Source organism: Antedon mediterranea, chromosome 9 (genome assembly GCF_964355755.1).
Source record: "Antedon mediterranea chromosome 9, ecAntMedi1.1, whole genome shotgun sequence".
Lineage (NCBI taxonomy): Eukaryota > Metazoa > Echinodermata > Crinoidea > Comatulida > Antedonidae > Antedon > Antedon mediterranea.
The window spans coordinates 8,850,739-8,869,373 of NC_092678.1; the positions used below are offsets into that span (position 1 = coordinate 8,850,739).

General features: G+C 32.8%; 2 protein-coding genes across 2 annotated transcripts in view; one reads left to right on the forward strand and one right to left on the reverse strand.

The window, feature by feature from the left end:
- Positions 1–18,635, forward strand: part of LOC140058708 (uncharacterized) — a 31,439-nt gene continuing 12,804 nt past the window's right edge. Inside the window, exon 1 of the mRNA XM_072104425.1 lies at positions 1–445. The gene's annotated coding sequence lies outside the window, so the exon portion shown is untranslated. The remainder of the gene's footprint in view (positions 446–18,635) is intronic.
- On the reverse strand, positions 3,977–17,910 carry LOC140058145 (agrin-like). The gene is made up of 7 exons (XM_072103701.1): positions 17,630–17,910; positions 15,701–15,937; positions 14,802–15,311; positions 13,854–14,618; positions 9,193–9,225; positions 8,739–8,942; positions 3,977–6,272 (listed from the first exon to the last, which is right to left on the reverse strand). The coding sequence occupies exons 1-7, from the start codon at positions 17,709–17,711 to the stop codon at positions 5,353–5,355; spliced, it is 2,751 nt and encodes a 916-aa protein (XP_071959802.1). The 5' UTR covers positions 17,712–17,910; the 3' UTR covers positions 3,977–5,352.

Genomic DNA, 18,635 nt, shown 5'->3' on the forward strand with positions numbered 1-18,635 from the left:
TATATTATTATCACTTTACCATAGTATTGTACTGTATATATTATATTGGTTGTAGACTAGACCAAAGTTCAGTAACCAGGTTGTTAGTAATTGTACCTATGAGACTGCTCATAACTCAAGTTGTCAGAGACACTTGTTTGATATTCCATATAAGGAAATTGTTACAACAACTTCATACTAAGATGATGATGTCATTTGAATTTCATCTTAAAACCAATTTCATCATCTTTAAGTTATTTGATGAGATCATTATGATCACCCCACATATCCTGCATAAGAATATAAATAGTGGTACATTAACCATATTTAATCAGTCCTAATACGAATACTGACATAGCTAAACTAAATGCTGCTAAAGTCTATTGTTGAAGTATCTAGAAGTCTGTTTGACTGTTTTGAACAACTGAAGTAAAGCTTTATATCAGCCTTGGGCTCAGCTATATTTGTAAGTCTTGAATTTCTTTATGTATTTTGATTGTGTGTTACCACCATCTTATACTTTGATAATTATTTTATATTGTTAATTAATCTTTATGTTTATAATCCTTTTAATTGATTTTGTTATCTTTTGCTTTTCTGTTTGAAGAATAAAACGTGGATTAGAGTATAAAACTTATCCATTGTATTGCCTATCTTCTGTTTGTGCCTTGCATGTAACATCATTTATAATAAAATACTATGTTATTTTTGCATTGCCTGTAACGGGGTCATCCATAGATATTAGCCTACAAATTCATAATTGTAATGTATACTGATCATATTATATTAGAAATAATAAACAATAAAGAACCAATGATTGGACTTTGAGACCAGTTACTCTGTAGTCGAAAACGGTTTACTTTAAACAAGCATGCTGATATGGTTTGATATCTATTCATTGCAAAATGTAAAACATAATATAGCCAAAGAATACGGCAACTTTCACGGTCAACAACAAATATAATTTTGTCTCTGTAATCCAAATTACATGAATAATCAAGGGAAAATGATAGCTTGGCATTACATAACTTCGCTAAATAAGTTAATATCGAAATGTATGTTAACGTGATTATAATCTAGTGGCCTACTACTCACTAAGCATGATTTTTAAAAATCATACGAAGGGCGCTAACGTCGTGAGAAAAGGATATCGGGGTTAGTTGTTATACACAGTGTTCTATTGTTTTTGTTACTAAATGAGCTAAATACATTGTTTTATTGCAAATTCAAGAATAATCTATTGGTTATACAAAAATCGATTATATTAATCGCTATAGACTGTATGACACAACAATGATAACTTTAACAACTTAGACCACGTGCTATCATTTGTATATTTACTTTTATAGAATAATGACCTCTGTAAGTGTTGGTAATGACCATCATCAAGTGTTTTATAGGTTACAGTTATTCGCACAGCGGCTTTAGCCAGCTAAAACCCCAGAGGACATAATCAATAAAAAGCTTTATCATCGCGAAGTTATATAATTATCTAAGGCTTACATTTTCAGACTTTTATTAACTCGACTAATTTTATAGGTCCAAGCTGGTCCAAAAACACGTCAGGGAAAAGAAAGTCTATGAGGGCTCATGGTTGAACAATTTTGTATTCTCGCCCTTTGATTTGGTTAACGCGAATCAACAGACTGCGGAAGAATTTTCTCACGTGTGCCATTGTCTCTCCTGAAGACGGCATGTCCTGGCATATCCAAAACAACACTTTTTTTATTTAATAGACTTGTAATATCATATTTGATTGAATGTTAAAATGTTGATATACAAAATATATTACTAAAACTATATAAAATATATAGGTTCATACAATTGCCTACTGAGAGCGCAATTTATTTACTTCGTTCGTGCCTAAAAACGATTATTTTCGGCGATGTTTTGGACCCTATATTTCGAAAACTATAAATCAGATTTTCATTATTCTTTTAATATTGATACAAAATATTAACATACAATGTATGCTATTAACTTTTAATGTTGCATCGTAATGCCTAGGTAGTAGGCCTATTATACTAGTATAGTGTGTGGGCCGGGCCATTAGGGAGTTAATGCTTCTACCCTGGAATATGTACATATACTCATGATATACTGCAGTTTAGTTTATAATTATATTTTTGTTCTGTACAGTAGGCCAGACTATATATTTACGTTACACAAAATGTTTACTACTGATTGTTAAATAAAAGTAATTTATATAATAAATCATTATATCTGATGAAGAAAGAACACTGATTAAACATTTTAGTTAAAGAGTCGAGCGGTGTTTTTGTAAGAAATATTTCTTGTTTAACTTCAGATCATCTCTTGGTTTTCTTTCTTTTTATTTTTTGTCTTCATACTCATCCAACGGCGAGCAAAAACTAGCCAAGTACAGGATGAGATAAACTATTAAAGTTATAGTTCGTCGTGCTTATAAACTAAGTCTCATTTGAGTCTTAGGAAGTGGAGTTGAACAGGATTGAACCCTGGACCTTTGGATTGGAAGGCAAGCATGTTAACCACCAAGCTACAGCTTCACTTCACTTTATTTATTTACTTCACATAAAAAAAAACAATAATTCAAAGATAACAGAACAAAATTTGAAAAGAAAGGATTTAAAATCTATATATAAATTTACGTAAGGGCAAAATTCGGTAAATCGCGCGTAATTTCTAGAATGTTTACTCGATGGTATATAAAGTTGGTTCGTACTTTCGGTACTGATTTTAACCACCTGATGTTACCCTGTTTACTAATTAAATTGAGTTCGGTAATTAGTTATTGACGATTAAAACGAATTTAGGTTCAACGATTTGCCCCAAATAGGGGTGTTTTCCGATCGTGGTATACACTGTCTAATGTATATCCATCTTGAAAAATACCCGCAGACAATAATACGAGGATGCTTCGCATTTTCCTATCTCCTCCTACGATAATTGTTTTTAATGGCTGAAAACCGGTTGAACAGCTCGAGTACAGCATCATAATGTTGAAGACAGGCCGATTTTCTTTAAAAAATACTATTTTGATATATTTAATATACGTTTATACAAATGTATTGATTTGAAATGAATGGAACATTCCAATCTCTGTTCCACAAGTGTCTATTCCTTCAGGTGTCGTAAAGGCAAGTACTGTATACTCATAACAGAAATTCGATCCATTTTTTTTTTCAATCTGTGCTGCGGATAATGAGCTAGCGTTTTCAGTCGCCGTATATTATGTACAAATCTTTATGTTGCAGTTAAACCACCCACGTGACATCATCACCCTTCCCTCACTACACTGGCATGAGTAGCGTTGTAAAGCCAGTAGAGGAGGATAGGCCTACGATGCATCACATGTCCTAAACGCAGAACAACTTTGGTGGGTAGGGTAGGAACAAACTTAAATATGAATTGGCTCTAAGAAACAATTGAAAACCATTAGGCCTACTAATTAAGTTGAGTTAGATAATTTAATATTTATTGACGATTAAATCGAATTTATGATTTGCCACGAATAGAGGTGGTTTTCACAAATTGTTTTACATTATAAAAACATATACACGTCGTAGTGATGTATCGTTACATGTACTATTTCAATTGACTAGGACGGTGATAGTTTCAACAAAGTATTACATCGCAATGTTTTACTGTGTTTAGTGGCATATTATTTGTAAAACATGAAAACAATTAATATTTTGTTACTACATGGATAAAGACTATATTTAAAAATTGTTCCTCTTGGCACCCATCCTCTTTCCTATCCCTCAACCCTAATGTTACATACAAAACCTTGGTCTCATTTTGTGACAAGTTTCTCTTTCGGAAGTAATTCCCAGGGTGCTAATTTTAGTTCACTACATAAATCACAGTGTCTATTTATTCGTTCCTGTAAAACGACATGTATTATTGTCTTGCGGTACGTACATTTGAAATCGCCAGTTTTTTAACGCTGAAATTATTATGTATTCGAGAACCATCTGTGGGCACGACCTAGATGGTACGCGAGCGAAGCGAGCGTACCATCTAGTAATATAAAATATCGCATAAAAAATATCGGTAATCCCTTTTTCTAGGATATAAAAATTACTGATTTGAATTGATGATTGTTGATTGTTGAAAGATGATTGATAAAGCAATCTCATCGTGGGACACCTATGTTCGTGTTGATTGTATATCCTGTTTCTTTTCACTTTTCTTTCTTTTCACACTTTCACATTATCTACAGGATGCTTTATTATGTGAAGTTAATCTGGTTAGAAAGTCTTTCAGCATTCCCATTGGTATAATTTCTTTCTAATTTACCTGTATCAAATGGACTTGAAAATAAAATGGCAATGCTTTATAATTATATATACTTTATTTATCCATCACACAAGCGAAAGCTGCAAACGGTTTTGTCATAATCTTACAGTGCTATTTCACGGTTTAAATGTCTCCTATTTCTGTTTGTGAAAAAGACCACTGTCACAATTGGTCCCTTCCTACTGAGCCAGTTATGTAGGCCATTATTTCAAGGACAGTTATAATGCTTGAGCTGCACTGCACAACAATATTTTGTTCCTTTGTGTGAAGTGACGGGCCGTATTACTCTACCGAATGTTAGTCCTAATTATTTTAATTTATATATAGATAACAAATTACAATAAATTGGTAAATCTATGTTTTGTACAGCATCATTTTGAAAATGTTTAATATGTTCTTTGTATTATATAAAGTTGAAAATAATTCACTAAGACCGAATGAACTTGCCACGACTAAGGGGTTAGCATGGTTGATCCATGATTCTCTCACTGACAGTGTCCGAAAGCTCGCCCCGACGGGGCCCACGTTGCTTCTACACCAGAAGCATGAAGAAAACTAATAAAAACAAACATTCAGTGAAACAGAACAGTTGCAAATTAAATTTCTTCCCGATAAGCTTATCAAGCAGGCTCTTGGAAATTGGCTTCTACTAGCGCTATTGGAGAGACCGATATTGGGATATTATTTTTGACCACATCATGCCTATCAGGTCGAATTCATAATTTTTAGAAATAAAAGAATGAAGAGTGTGACTAATGGTAGTCTAATTACTATGTAACGTTTATGTAAACTGCACCTTAGATTCATTAGACTATACACGCCAATCTAATGACAATTTATTGTAATAATTTAAGGGCATCACTGAATAATAGTTACAATTAAAAAAATAAGGGAAAGTCGGTTGCATCTTTATTGTGATTATTATTAATAATTATTCTTCTTTTATTCTAATATCGCAAATACATATATTTCTTTTTAAGATATTCACTAAAGCAGGTAAAGTGACATGTTAATTTTGTTTTCTTATTTTCTCTGCATAATCCCATCATTAAAAGCGGAAATAATTATATATGCAATATTGTTCATTGATGTTTATATGTCTCCTCGAGGGATGCATTCACCATCATAATCCACCTCGATTTCCACCTCATTTTCACAGTTATATTTTAAGAGATTACATCTTGAAGGGTAACTGTTATTGTCTGTACCACAAACTGGTTCCAACTCCAAAGGAGGACATGTGATCGTACATTTGGTAGGCTTGACGCATGCACCCTCATGCAATATACTTAATTTTAGATTATCGCATCGATTGATATTTTCCAGGACACAAACTGACGGATACGTTTTTCCATCATTTGCGCAAACTGGTTCAAAAAGGAGCTTACATGTGGGGTTAGCACATGAATCTTCTGTTGTCATCTGAGACTTTTTAGGAGTAGGAAGTGGTTCCGTACCATTTGGTTCTGGGGTGACTGTAATGTTGACAGTTGTACATGGACCCTCATATTCAATATCTAGGGTAGAATTGTCGGAAGTACACGCAACTTTTAGAAGCTTGCACTTGTTTTCATACGTATTTTCGTCTGTCCCACAGACGTAACTAATATCTTCTTCGCATTCATCTTCTGGACAGTACCTAAAACCTTCAAGATTGTCTGTTGGGGGCTCAGGACTTTCACATAAGCCATAATAACTAATCTCAACTGATTGTTCAGTATTTCCTGTGCATTTACTAGCTTCAAAGACGCACGGACTTGGATAGCCTTTTCCATCAGTGGCACATATGGGTTCATACGTCAACGGACATACCTCTGCACAGCTTTCTTTTGTTGTTTGCAACTGAACTGGCGGGATTGGTTCAGTTACTACGTTAACTCGGTTGTCAATGCGACCATTTTCCCCCTCCGCCTGGATACGTGTTTTGGACCTAAATCTTTTGGTAGTTCTGGGTTGATTGGTTACGATTGCTGGGACTCTAGGTGGAGAATAGAAAAACGTCTTGGCATGACCTGTGAAGATAAGATAGTAATGGTAATAGTAGTTTGTCTTACACTCGACAAAATTCGAATAAACATATACCATATTAAGTGGAGTTGCCTAATGGTCACCACAAATGGTCGTATATGCCTATACTTGGGTTTTAGTTGCGATGTTTTGTCTGGGAGATTATGTAATTGAGTATGTTGTTTGAATTGATTTTGACAATCCATCTAGTATATACATGTTCAGGTATATCATATCTTTTCCAATTATGTCTTTAGTTATATTGTACAGCTAGTTAGTTTATTGTGAATAATCTAATATCGATGAATTCAAGTTAACATTAAAAATTGTTTCGGTTTGTACACCTAATCATTGGGGATCATGAAGAAAAAACTTAAGTAATCATATTCAATAGAGGCCTACTAAAAAAATTTTCCCGATAAAATCATTACTTTTCCCAAATTGAACTTCCTAGAGTGTAAGCGAAAGTGATTGGCGATCGTAAGTTTATATATTTTATTTATACTGAAATCCAATAAGCGTGTGGGTTTATTGTGATTCATATTTGTTTCCCATTAGGCTTTAAAGATTGTACAAATGAAAAAGACCATTTGGGATTTCTCCTCCATGACGCATATCACTAATAAAACGAACATTTCCATTGTTATTCTTATTTATGGAATTGATATTGTATTTACATTATGCTATTCGTTTTATATAATATACAGTAGATAGATAGATAGAGATGTAATTTATATTTCACAACGCCTGATTCAAATACAACAAGAATGATTTTTGTTTTTTTTAATTATCAAAATATATCTAAAATGAAGTTTGATTATAAAATGATTCATTTCAATGATATAATTGGATCGAGACATAGATGCCTTTTATGCTCTGTATTTTCAAGGTTTGAACAATTCGACAACCTATAGCCAAATTATGTATGTCGTCAAACCTTTTTAATATAAATAAGAATAATTTGAATTGAATACTGGCCAATTCCTGATAATGTCAATTCCTTAGAGTAAAGGTTCACAGACATGAGTCAAACATATGGATATGATAATTCACCACGCATGCACTTTTCATTATCATTATTTTTTTCATTATTTTTCCCGGGATTAAAACGAAAGATTGATGAATTAGTCAATTCTGCATTACACGGTTTTATTGAGAATTATGTGTAAACAATAAATAAACGCATATACATATGTATATCTACTTTTAAGAGGATTGTCCCCCTGAAAAAATAATTCTCAACACAATTTTTGTTGAATATTTTAATTTAACATAATATTAATCCACTTCTAACAAAAATTGGGTAAAAAAATATATTTACCTGAAAAACTGTAATTTAAAACAAACTGGCTGCTGCCAGCCAATGGGTTATTTGTTGATTTAAAACAATTTTTTTTTGTGATTTTATAGGCCTAAAGTGAAAACTTTGATTTTATTAATCTTAATTGTTTAAGTTTCTTCCAAGGTTTGAAGTATCACCCACTACTCATATTTAAATTAAACCGAATCTAGTTTATACTGATTGATTGATCGCTATGCTCGGTAAACTCTGGTAGTGGTTAGTGTTTTTCAAAGACTGTTATTATAAATATTATCTCTTTGGAGAATATACTGTAAGCTCTGTCTAACTTTATGTGACAACAAAATGTGATATGGAGACGATGACATCATATCACTACCATATTTGGGTATATCACTACCATATTTGGGTATATCACTACCATATTTGGGCACATCACACTTTGTTGTCAAATTAGTTTGACAGTGTAGACAGAGCTTTAGATGAGAGCGTATCTATTTGATTTGATCTGCGCGTGCGCGTGCATACATTGCAAACAGTGTTGTTCCGTCGGACAACACCGACCATGTAATTCTTTGTTACTCTCTGTAGACGTTTGCATGTCGATCTAAAGGTACGGGTTCTTATCTCCGTCGGGTGGCTTAGAAATGTATTTATTTATTTATAAAGAACATATGGATAACATTATCTTTATATATAATGTTCTAAAAACTAGTCTGTGGTAAGATAATAATTAATAAATACTGTATAACAATACATTAAAGTTTAAACATTTTAAAATATGTTTTGACTTAAAGAATAACTAATAGCATGCAATAAAAATGTGCTTAATTAAATAATTTCAATATAAAATAAAGTCATAATATTGCTATACTTTATTTTTAGAAGATATGTATTTCTAGCATACAGTTATGTTTAAATATACTGTACGTGGCATTAAACAAATTTTAATTAGGCATATATAGCCTACGTTATGTTTCTAATTGTTTTTTGTCTCAGGTTTTCTAATTTTATTTCATATTTACGTTATTACAGTAATTATATCAGTGTTATTGATGGTTCACAGTGTTTATCTTATTGATATAATAATTATATATATTTATTAATTAATTAATTAATTAATTTAATTATAATTGTGTGTATATTTTTTCTGCATCGTATATTGTCTTACCTTCGGTGCAAGTGACTCTACTAATATCTTCAAACGATCTTGCTGCTTTAAATTCACAATAATCTTCATATATTATACCATTACTTGCGCACACGTTTCTAATCCTTGTACAGTGGCGTTGCCTTTTAAAGTAGTATACAGTCTGGATATCTTCGTTGCTTATGCTGTTTTTTCGGAAAGCTCTCATATTTGCAGGTTTTCCGTCTTTATCATAAACAATAATGAGATACGTATTTTATCGTAAAGTATAGAAAAAAAAGATCGTGTATTTTCAATAATTCTGAATTAACACATTGAATTATTTATGATCTATTCATTCCAAGCCTAAATTTGAGAGACGTAACAAGCGCCTTCCTTGAGTGCATGTTGATCGTTCGATTGTTACAAAAGGATAGTACATCGAGAATCAAACCTTATTTAACTACAAAGTTATCAATAGACTAAGGTAGCTTACCTCTATACATTGCAACCATCTCTTCAGAACTGTCTGCAGTGACAGAAATACAATATATTGTCATGGAAACGAATAAATATAAACACTCCATTTTCATGTTTCAGCCGGCAAACTTTATTTACATTAAGTTTATGATACTATTAAGTATGAATGGCAAGATGAGTACTCTTTTGCTTATAAGAAATTCTGTATTGTGTTTGTTGTGTTGACACTACCCCAGAAACGTCGATGAGTCTGTGGCATGCTGAGTCAGAGTCTAGGCACACAGCCATGTGGTTTCCTGTAGGCGATAAACGTATCAACACAATTAATATTTTTCAGATCTAAACACCAAGTATGACCGACTTGCTTGCTAACGTTTTATTATGATTATTCCCAAAGTGTGCATAAACACTATGTCGGTCGGTCGGTCGGTATGTCGGTCTGTCGGTCTGTCGGTCTGTCGGTCTGTCTGTCGGTCCGGTATCACTATGCGTTTTATCGCTTTCTGACCTTATCTTGATATCAGTTTAATTCACAGTATATTCCTTATGGCCAGGAATCGATGTGGTTATGTTTTCACGGTGCGCACTAAAAAATTACGCGGTCTACGCACGATTTAACGAAATCACGTTTGTAATCATATCTTCAAAACCATGAATCACAATTAAATAAAATTTGGTACTCATCAATTTCAGGGCATAAATCATCATATGGCAATACAATTACATGCGTAGCGCATGTAACGCATGCGTACGCGCACTTACAATTTTCAAAATTTATTTTCGATGAAATAAGAGTACGTTTCAGGCAATTTTAAGTGTTTACAAAATTGCCATGAGTGCGCAGATTTTTTTGAAAACTAGGACTAGTGTCTCTAAGCATCAGAAATGTCAAATACCTTGAAGATTGACTGTCGGGATTCTGGTATCATGGAGAAAACAGACTGACAACCATTAAAAGGTTCGTTTATCAAAAACCTTGGTTATTACCAAACCAATATTATTTTTAATATGCATTTTCGGTGTGGTTTTAATGGCTTGAAAGCCTTGTTTTATGTTTATAAAATTAAAGATGATCTTTCACCAAATTACATTAGGCCTACTTTTCCTTATTGGCAGATGCATTTGGCTTCACTTTCTTTTTTTTTACGAACATGTAAAGCGATAGGCAATGACAAAGCAGATTGGTAAGAAGGTTTTGGACAACATTATGGCCAACTCATTGTTAAACTTATTTTAGTACGTTTTAATAAAGCATGAAGAGATGGTTATGTAAGCTATATCAACACATTTTTGTAATTGTCGAAATAATTGTGTTTTTTTTTAATTCCAAGACCTTGATTCTCTGTATAAGAAATACTCTCTGGTATTCCCATTTCTTTTAGCAAAATCCCTAATTCCCTAAACTACTTACATAAAAACAATGGCATTCTATTTCTACAATTTTTATGCTGATCCTTTGCCAATAACAAGCAATTTCTTGAGATTATCATTATTGAACTCATTATTATCAGGCCTATACGTGACTATCTATAATGCGTGCGTTTATAATGATTTTATATAATTCTTCACGTTCGTGTGTCTTGTTCAATTTATATGGACGATTATTTCAATGTTCACAGATATACTGTAAAATATTTCCATTGTCATTTTAAAGATGTTGCTTTTTAGCCTAAATATAAAAGTGGGTAAAAGTTACTATCTCAAGAAAGAAACAACAAAGTGGACAGTTTACAAAACAGAGATTAAAAAGTGATATAATCCAAAACAATAATAGTACATTTGCGATTGTTTACAATAATGGTAAATGTACGAGAAAGAATAAACAGAGAGAATAAAACAGCTAAGCCAAGGATTATTTGTACCGATTCAAATTTGAGATTGTCTTTAATAGGATGGGTAATCAAATATAGGCCTACTTCCAATAACGAATTTGAATTATTATCAAATATTTAAAATTCATGACACATTGCAACAACAAATTCACACACACACCCACTTATTAGCTCGTTATCTTTTCATAGGTAAATTATGAAAAATATAATGAATGGGTCAACGTGGGTTATGAACTAACTAATGCTACGTACACTTCTATCAGCTCTACCTCCAATAGGATATATGTCCGGTACACATGAAATAATGTGTTTTAGAGCTTGATATTTAAAAAATGGAATTTAAAATAAAAAACATATCGCCTTTGTTGTTTTGGCTAAAGAGCTAGCATTCATAATGTATTATTACATGCATTTAAAGAAAATTTTCCCCTGAATTTTGTGTTTCTGTTTTATGACATTTTAATGTCACATAAAAGTTATTCACCTTAACCTAAAATTTGATCAAAACTATTTACCTAAACAAGGCCAACAGCCATTAAGTCGCGTGCTACAATGCCTAACGATACCGGACCGACAGACAGACCGACAGACAGACCGACCGACATAGTGAACTATAGTCGCGTCCACGCGACTAAAAAGGCATAATTTTGACGAATTTTTTAACCTCTTCATCAAAAACGTGCGCAAATTATCCAATTCGACGTGCTCGTATGACGTAATTTTAAGTCGAAATTGTTTATAATTATTAGAAAAGGCTACAAAAACATAAATCACGCGAAAAAAGCATGTATTTAACGCTACGTGCGCACCACGCGCGTAAAAATTTGCGCGCGTATGGGAATTTTTGACATGCTCAAAATGACAAGAAACGCGTAGAAAGTTGATTAAAAATGAATTTTGCGCATTTTAAAATTTTAAATGCGCGTGCGCGCGTAACTTTGTGGTTTTGTGACTCATGGCAATTTTGTAAACGCTTAAAATTGCCTGAAACGTACTCTTATTTCATCGAAAATAAATTTTGAAAATTTTAAGCGCGCGTACGCATGCGTTACATGCGCTACGCACGTAATTGTATTGCCATATGATGATTTATGCCCTGAAATTTATGAGTACCAAATTTTATTTAATTGTGATTCATGGTTGTGAAGATATGATTACAAACGTGATTTCGTTAAATCGTGCGTAGACCGCGTAATTTCTTATTGCGCACCGTGAAAACATAACCACATCGATTCCTTGCCATAAGGAATATACTGTGAAAAATTGACTTAGCTAGATTAAACTGATATCAAGATAAGGTCAGAAAGCGATAAAACGCATAGTGATACCGGACCGACAGACCGACAGACCGACAGACCGACCGACCGACATAGTGAACTATAGAGTCGCTTCCACGCGACTAAAAACTATAGATTAAAACCAAAAATTGTCAAATTGGCTGGAAGTCAATGGGTTTTGGGTTGAATTTAATCATTTATTTTGTCTTTTTATAAGTGGAATATTATTTTTATTTTTCTACCTAAGTGATTAACTTAACTTGATTAAAACTGCAAAATGACCTATTTAAAATCTTCATGTTTTTGGGAGAGAATGTTTTTTTAGAACAAATACCTATTAATTATTGTTCAATGACATCTTTGAAATTCTGTTATGACTGGCAACAATATCGATTGTACCAAAGAGAAGCCATATGACGTGCTTATGCACATCCTTTCTTGAAATGTTGAAATGTCACTCTAAAACTGCTTGTTTATATTCTCTCTTCTGATGGCTGGGTTATAGTGCTATGACATATTAAGCTTCAACTGGCAAGTACGTGTAAGATACAGTAATACTAATACACAACACAAATGTGAATAACCGTATTTAATCAGTAAATACTAATAAAATCACCTTTGTATTCTTTTTCAACGTATGTATGGACATGTTTGAACCTGTGTTGTGGTATATAAACACAACTATCTAATTTGTCATGATTTTAATACAGATTAAATTATTTCCTTTATTCTACATTCTACAGACAGTTTTCAGATGTCATCTTAGAACCTGATATTTCCAAATTTAATTCGTCAATTCAACCTTATTTTTGGTTGGTCGGTAACAGGTCGTCAGAGTCACATTTGATGCCGGTCAATAGTCATTTATATTCAGTCAAGTAATTCATCGTAAGAAAGTCAGTATGCTGACAGAGTCAAACAGTTAAACAACCAATTCATTGTCAGTTAGTCAATTCATATTATCAGTTTACCGTCAGTTGAATATCCGTTGTAAGTTTTCAGTTTATCAGTTTATAGGTCAGTCCTTTCACAGTGAGTCAAGCTATTTAGTCTTGCGGTCAGTTATGACAGTCATAGAAAACTTAATATTCAAAACAAACAACAATCAATTTACCTATATGTTTTTGTACAGTTTTATAACAAGGCTAAAACATTGTTTTAACTAAAAAGTATATGATTGTTTTATCAATTTCTAAAATTCAAATTATTGAAGATAATTGATTGTAAAAACACCAAGCTGATGTATGCGTAATATCTAAACCAAAATATGCATAATTTAGTATTTATTCTATATATTTAAATAAATTTAATGCGTAATTGGTAAAATACTGTTTAGATAACTTATTTCTTATTTATAAATGAATTGTGTATCTTTAACATTAGCAAATTATTCAAAATATTGTAGATATGTTATGGATTTGATGATTTGAGTTTTTTATTTTGAGTTAATGCATTTAATGTATAAGATAATACAATCGCCCATTACCAACTATCAATGCCGCTTCCTTTGTAGCGTTTACTGATATGAAAATATTACAAATTTGGTTAAATGGAAGCACAATAAAATCATTCGTCTAATCGGACTGTGTATTTGCGGTTGACAATGTAAAGTTTAACCTTTGGTACACATTGTTTAACTTCAACGTCAACCAGTGTATTATCTCGTAAACTACACGCCTTCTTATCTAGTGCACACAAACTATCGTATATCTTCTTATCGGAGCCGCAAACTGGTTTGTATCCGTCTTCTGCGCAACGCATATCCTCACAGGGGTCGTCTTTAACTCTCAGTCGACCAACCATTGTGTCACCCGTCGGTTCAATCTTACACTCTCCTTCGTAGTCAATTTGCAAAAAGGGATTTTTATACAGACACGCCATCGATTCGATGATACAAGGGGATGGATAAGTCACACCATCAATACCACACACAGGGCTGTATTCAATTGGACAACCTTCCACGCACTGTACATCGCTGTTCGGATCATGCCGTGGACCTGGGCCGGGTAGAGGTGTAGTGTATATAGGTGGTACTGGGGTTGTCGAGACGATACAACTTCCACCATACCATACTGTTAAATCGATGTCTTTCTGACATGCTACTGCGCGTAACACGCACGCACTCGGGTATGTGACGTCATCAGTGCCACAGACGGGATCGTATTCTAATGAGCATGTCTCGTCACATGGCGAAACCGTCAGTGGTGCTGTTGGTTGAGGATTTACTCTCGGTGCGCTTGTTGGTGGTCTTACTACAGTTGGTCTTTCTATTACTGGTCTTTCTATCGACGGACGTCTTGTAACTCGTGTAATTCTTCCTCTTGTTGATCGTACTAAAATAAAGAAAGAAACTTTACATTATTTTGCTTTGTTACAAAACATAAGCCCATGTTGTACATTTGTAGCAAATTCAAAATCAAATAATAAAGTAAGGAATTAAGTTAAACTTTTACTCAGATGGAATGTTTGTATATCTAAGTTTCGTTGTTCTGGCCAATTTTTTAAACATGTTTTACCTGTCAACATAGGTATATATGGACGCTGTGTTGGCTGAGGAATTGGTCGTGGTTGAGGTCGTGGTTGAGGCTGGGGCCGTGGTTGAGGCTCTGGTCGTGGTTGAGGCTGGGGTCGTGGTTGGGGTCGCGGTTTAGGTTTAGTCCTCCGCCGAATACCTCCGATAACTTCGGTTGCTGGTGGTACATATATTCTTGTGACGCGCGGAATATTTGTTACACGTGGTCGTACAAGGTCGAGATCTGTATTGATCACAGCTATGTTTCCCTGAACCACTCCGTCTTCTTCATCAGACTCATCAGAGTTCATGATTGGTCTTGGCTGGGAGTTGATATAACCTCTTTGACGACCGTTACTGCGTAAATTTTGAGTCGTCCCACATGGTCCTTTTGATGCGACTGTTACTCCAGAGTTGCACTTAGTGGTTGTCAATTGGCACACAGACGAGTATGTTACTCCGTCTGTACCACACACTTGTCTCCCCGCCTCGCAATAATGTGTCAGATGACATTCTATAATATTAAAGTGAATGTTTACGTTATTTTGGATAAATGTTGGATAAATCATTACAAGCCCGCCCTATGAAACATAACCGTAATCATATCAGTATGCATCCGGTGTATCAAAAAACAACTACTGTACATACTTGTAAAATGACATAATAATAAATGATTTATTACTTAATATTGTTATTTAAGGTAATGTTGACAGGTAATTATTTATGAAGTTTATAATACTATCCACACACATACACACACGAAGATCCATTTATGCAATCTAGATTAGTTTTGTAATAATTCATTCATCTCTGTTAATGTATTATATGTATTTTATTTTTGTGGTAATGAAAGGGTAACGATGATAATGATCAAAAATAAGAAGCATATCTATGTTAACTTACGTGTAATGTACGGAGGACAACTTTCCTTAAGATAAATGAACTTAGATTCATTGTTGATACATTTACTTCGTTTAAATTCACACCCATTTCTGTATGTTCGTAAGTCGGAACCACAAACTGGTTTGTACTTGTTTCTACACTGAGTTGGACATCTATATTGTACGTTTGTATATGTCGCGACTACTTCTTCACCGTCATTATCATTGTACCTTCGTGGACTAAAGTACCTTGTATACCCTGTGCAAAAAAAGGAAAACATTTTTTTTTAAATAGCGTAAAAATAAAAAATAAAAATTAGAAATAAAAATAGATTGTTTTCACCATTGTATTGAGAAACTTGAAAGTATGTGATGATGTAATTAATTTTCTTGCAAATCAAATACATTAAGTAATATATTACATAATATCATATATACATCATTTTAATTATCCACACCATATCATCATCATCATCGTCATTAAGTTATGTATAAATTGTTTATCATCACCACAATGTTCTCGAACTAAAATTATGGTCTATATAATATCATCCCTTTTTTCGTAACAACACTGCCATCATTCCACAAACGTGTTTCCACGAATAATGATGAACAGTCTCCTCACGATTGACCTTTTTATAAACGCTTAAGTTTAACCAACTTTAGAAGTTGTGTTATGGGTATACCGTTACTTCGAAGATTATGTAGTGACGTTTAAGCAGAAGGAAGCGGATAATTTCCACCTTGTTAACTTATTTAGTGAATAAATTCACAAACTGCTATGCCGTATGGTTTCAAAATCGTAACAACATTTCAAACGTAACTCTGACTTGCTCAATTGAATTAGCTAGGACTTTACTAAAATAATAAATAGAAGACTATTAAATATATACAGATTATCTTTAGATATTGAAGGATTTAAGCTAAAGAGAAAGCCCATCAATCATATTCTATAAAACTGTACAATTTGTCTTTAAATAGTCAACTAGATGTTGTTCTCATATTTGACAGACAACAATATAATTATTTTAATTCTTATGCAAGGTATTTTGTTTAAATATGTATGTAATCATATTTTAAATCAAGTTAGAACGTGTCAAAATGTATCTTATAGCAATACTTTATAGCAATAATGTTTGTCAACTAAATTCTATTTATAGTGTAGACCAACAACCATGGGAAGTACAGGTTAATCTTAATCTATGCAATAAAATTGAAAAACAAAAAAACCCATTTGGAAAAACTACAATCATCTTTAGACACATTTCAAACAATCTGAGTTAATTCAAACTGGACTGTTATGGAAGAAACTAATCGTTCGGGGTTCAAGAATCTTCTTTATGGAAATATATCTTCTTTTTTTTTTACCATACGACAAATTTCACAGAAAACTCTATCAAACACATAGCTACTTGAAATGATAACTATTCCTTGTAATGATTTTAATCATTACAAGGAATACTTAAAAGTATTCATAATACAAAACTAACAATAATACAATTATAATGCTTTTTTACCAATGATAATATTAATAGAAATAATAATTATAATTATGCATAAGAGTGTTGTATTTTAATGATCTATATTATTATTTTATAATAAAATCAGATTGCAATTCAATATGTTTTAGGCCTACTATTAGTTTTATTTTAAATAATACATATGAATACATTTTAATTTGTGTCGCAAAGTAAGCATCATATTCATACGTACGCAACAAGTTTCCTCTTATTAAAATGAAAAATGAACAAGCAATACAATACAATAATACAGTATGTTGTTTGCAATAGTTGTCAAAATAAAACATTTGTTCTAGGTGTATACGATGATCACTAATTTTTTACTTGTAAAAATAATTGTCTGGAATAATAGCGTATACAGTAAGTGGCCGTGTTAAAATGAAAGAAAAAACGATTAATATAGCATATCAGTTAATAGTTAATGTACATACCATTATATTGGGCCTCGATGGTCTTTAGACTAAGAAGGCAACAAACAAGAAACAATAGGCTGGAGCAAACTTTGTACTGCATCACTTCCAAGGTGATTCGTTGTAAATATGGCAAAAAGTCAATAACCAGTTAATCGATTGATGTTTATTATTGTCAAAAAATATTATCAGGCTAACTTCCTTCGTACATGATGTATATAATATTCTAGAAGAAACTCTGTTTAGCTACTAAACGCATTTGATAAATTACAACTTATATAGCGGAGACTCGTAGTCGAACTTCTTGTTTAGTTGGCACAATAAAAACTTATGATAAACATAATGTCCCTTGTTACCCCCATACGTGTGTGTACATTTTCAGATGCATAGAAACACGCTTATTTTGTAAACGAACACTTCTCGCGGGAATTCTTCTCACATAAGAAAAATAATGACGTCTGATGTATGACACAAACCTAATGTGATAGATTCCCATGTAAATAAATCAGATTATTTAAATTACTCACTTACAAAATGTGATGAGATGAAGGAAAGGGAGGGGGTTCTGTCTATTTTGACTTAATTGATGTTCAAAAATAAATGCCAAAGGTCATCAAAGACAAAGGGAATAATATATATTTGTTTAATATCACATTAAACGATGATGTCACATTTATATACGCTATCATCAGTAAACGAATATTCGTTAAAATAATAATAATACTACTGAATTTATTGAATTTTGTATTATTTTTTGGTGATAGTGGTCCTATGATCAGGTGACTAACATGTGACGTGTACAGATGAACGATAATTACCGAAAGCGTTTACTACCAAATTGTTCTAAAAGTAGCCTATACTTAAGGTTAAATAGAGAGTGCAAATGTGTGAAAAGGATAGCCTACAAAATCTTCGGCACTATCGACTATTCTATGCCTGTTTATAAATATATAATATACAAGTTATTGTTTTATTGTATAACATTTGTTCATTTGTATTATGTAACTATAGCCTGAATAGTAACACC

Coding starts and splice junctions, on each gene's coding strand:
- LOC140058145 (XM_072103701.1), bottom strand. CDS start 17,711: ATGCAGTACAAAGTTTGCTCCAGCCTATTGTTTCTTGTTTGTTGCCTT. Junction 15,938..17,629: donor CATCGAGGCCCAATATAATG/GTATGTACATTA, acceptor TTTTTTGCACAG/GGTATACAAGGTACTTTAGT. Junction 6,273..8,738: donor TAGAGTCACTTGCACCGAAG/GTAAGACAATAT, acceptor TTATCTTCACAG/GTCATGCCAAGACGTTTTTC.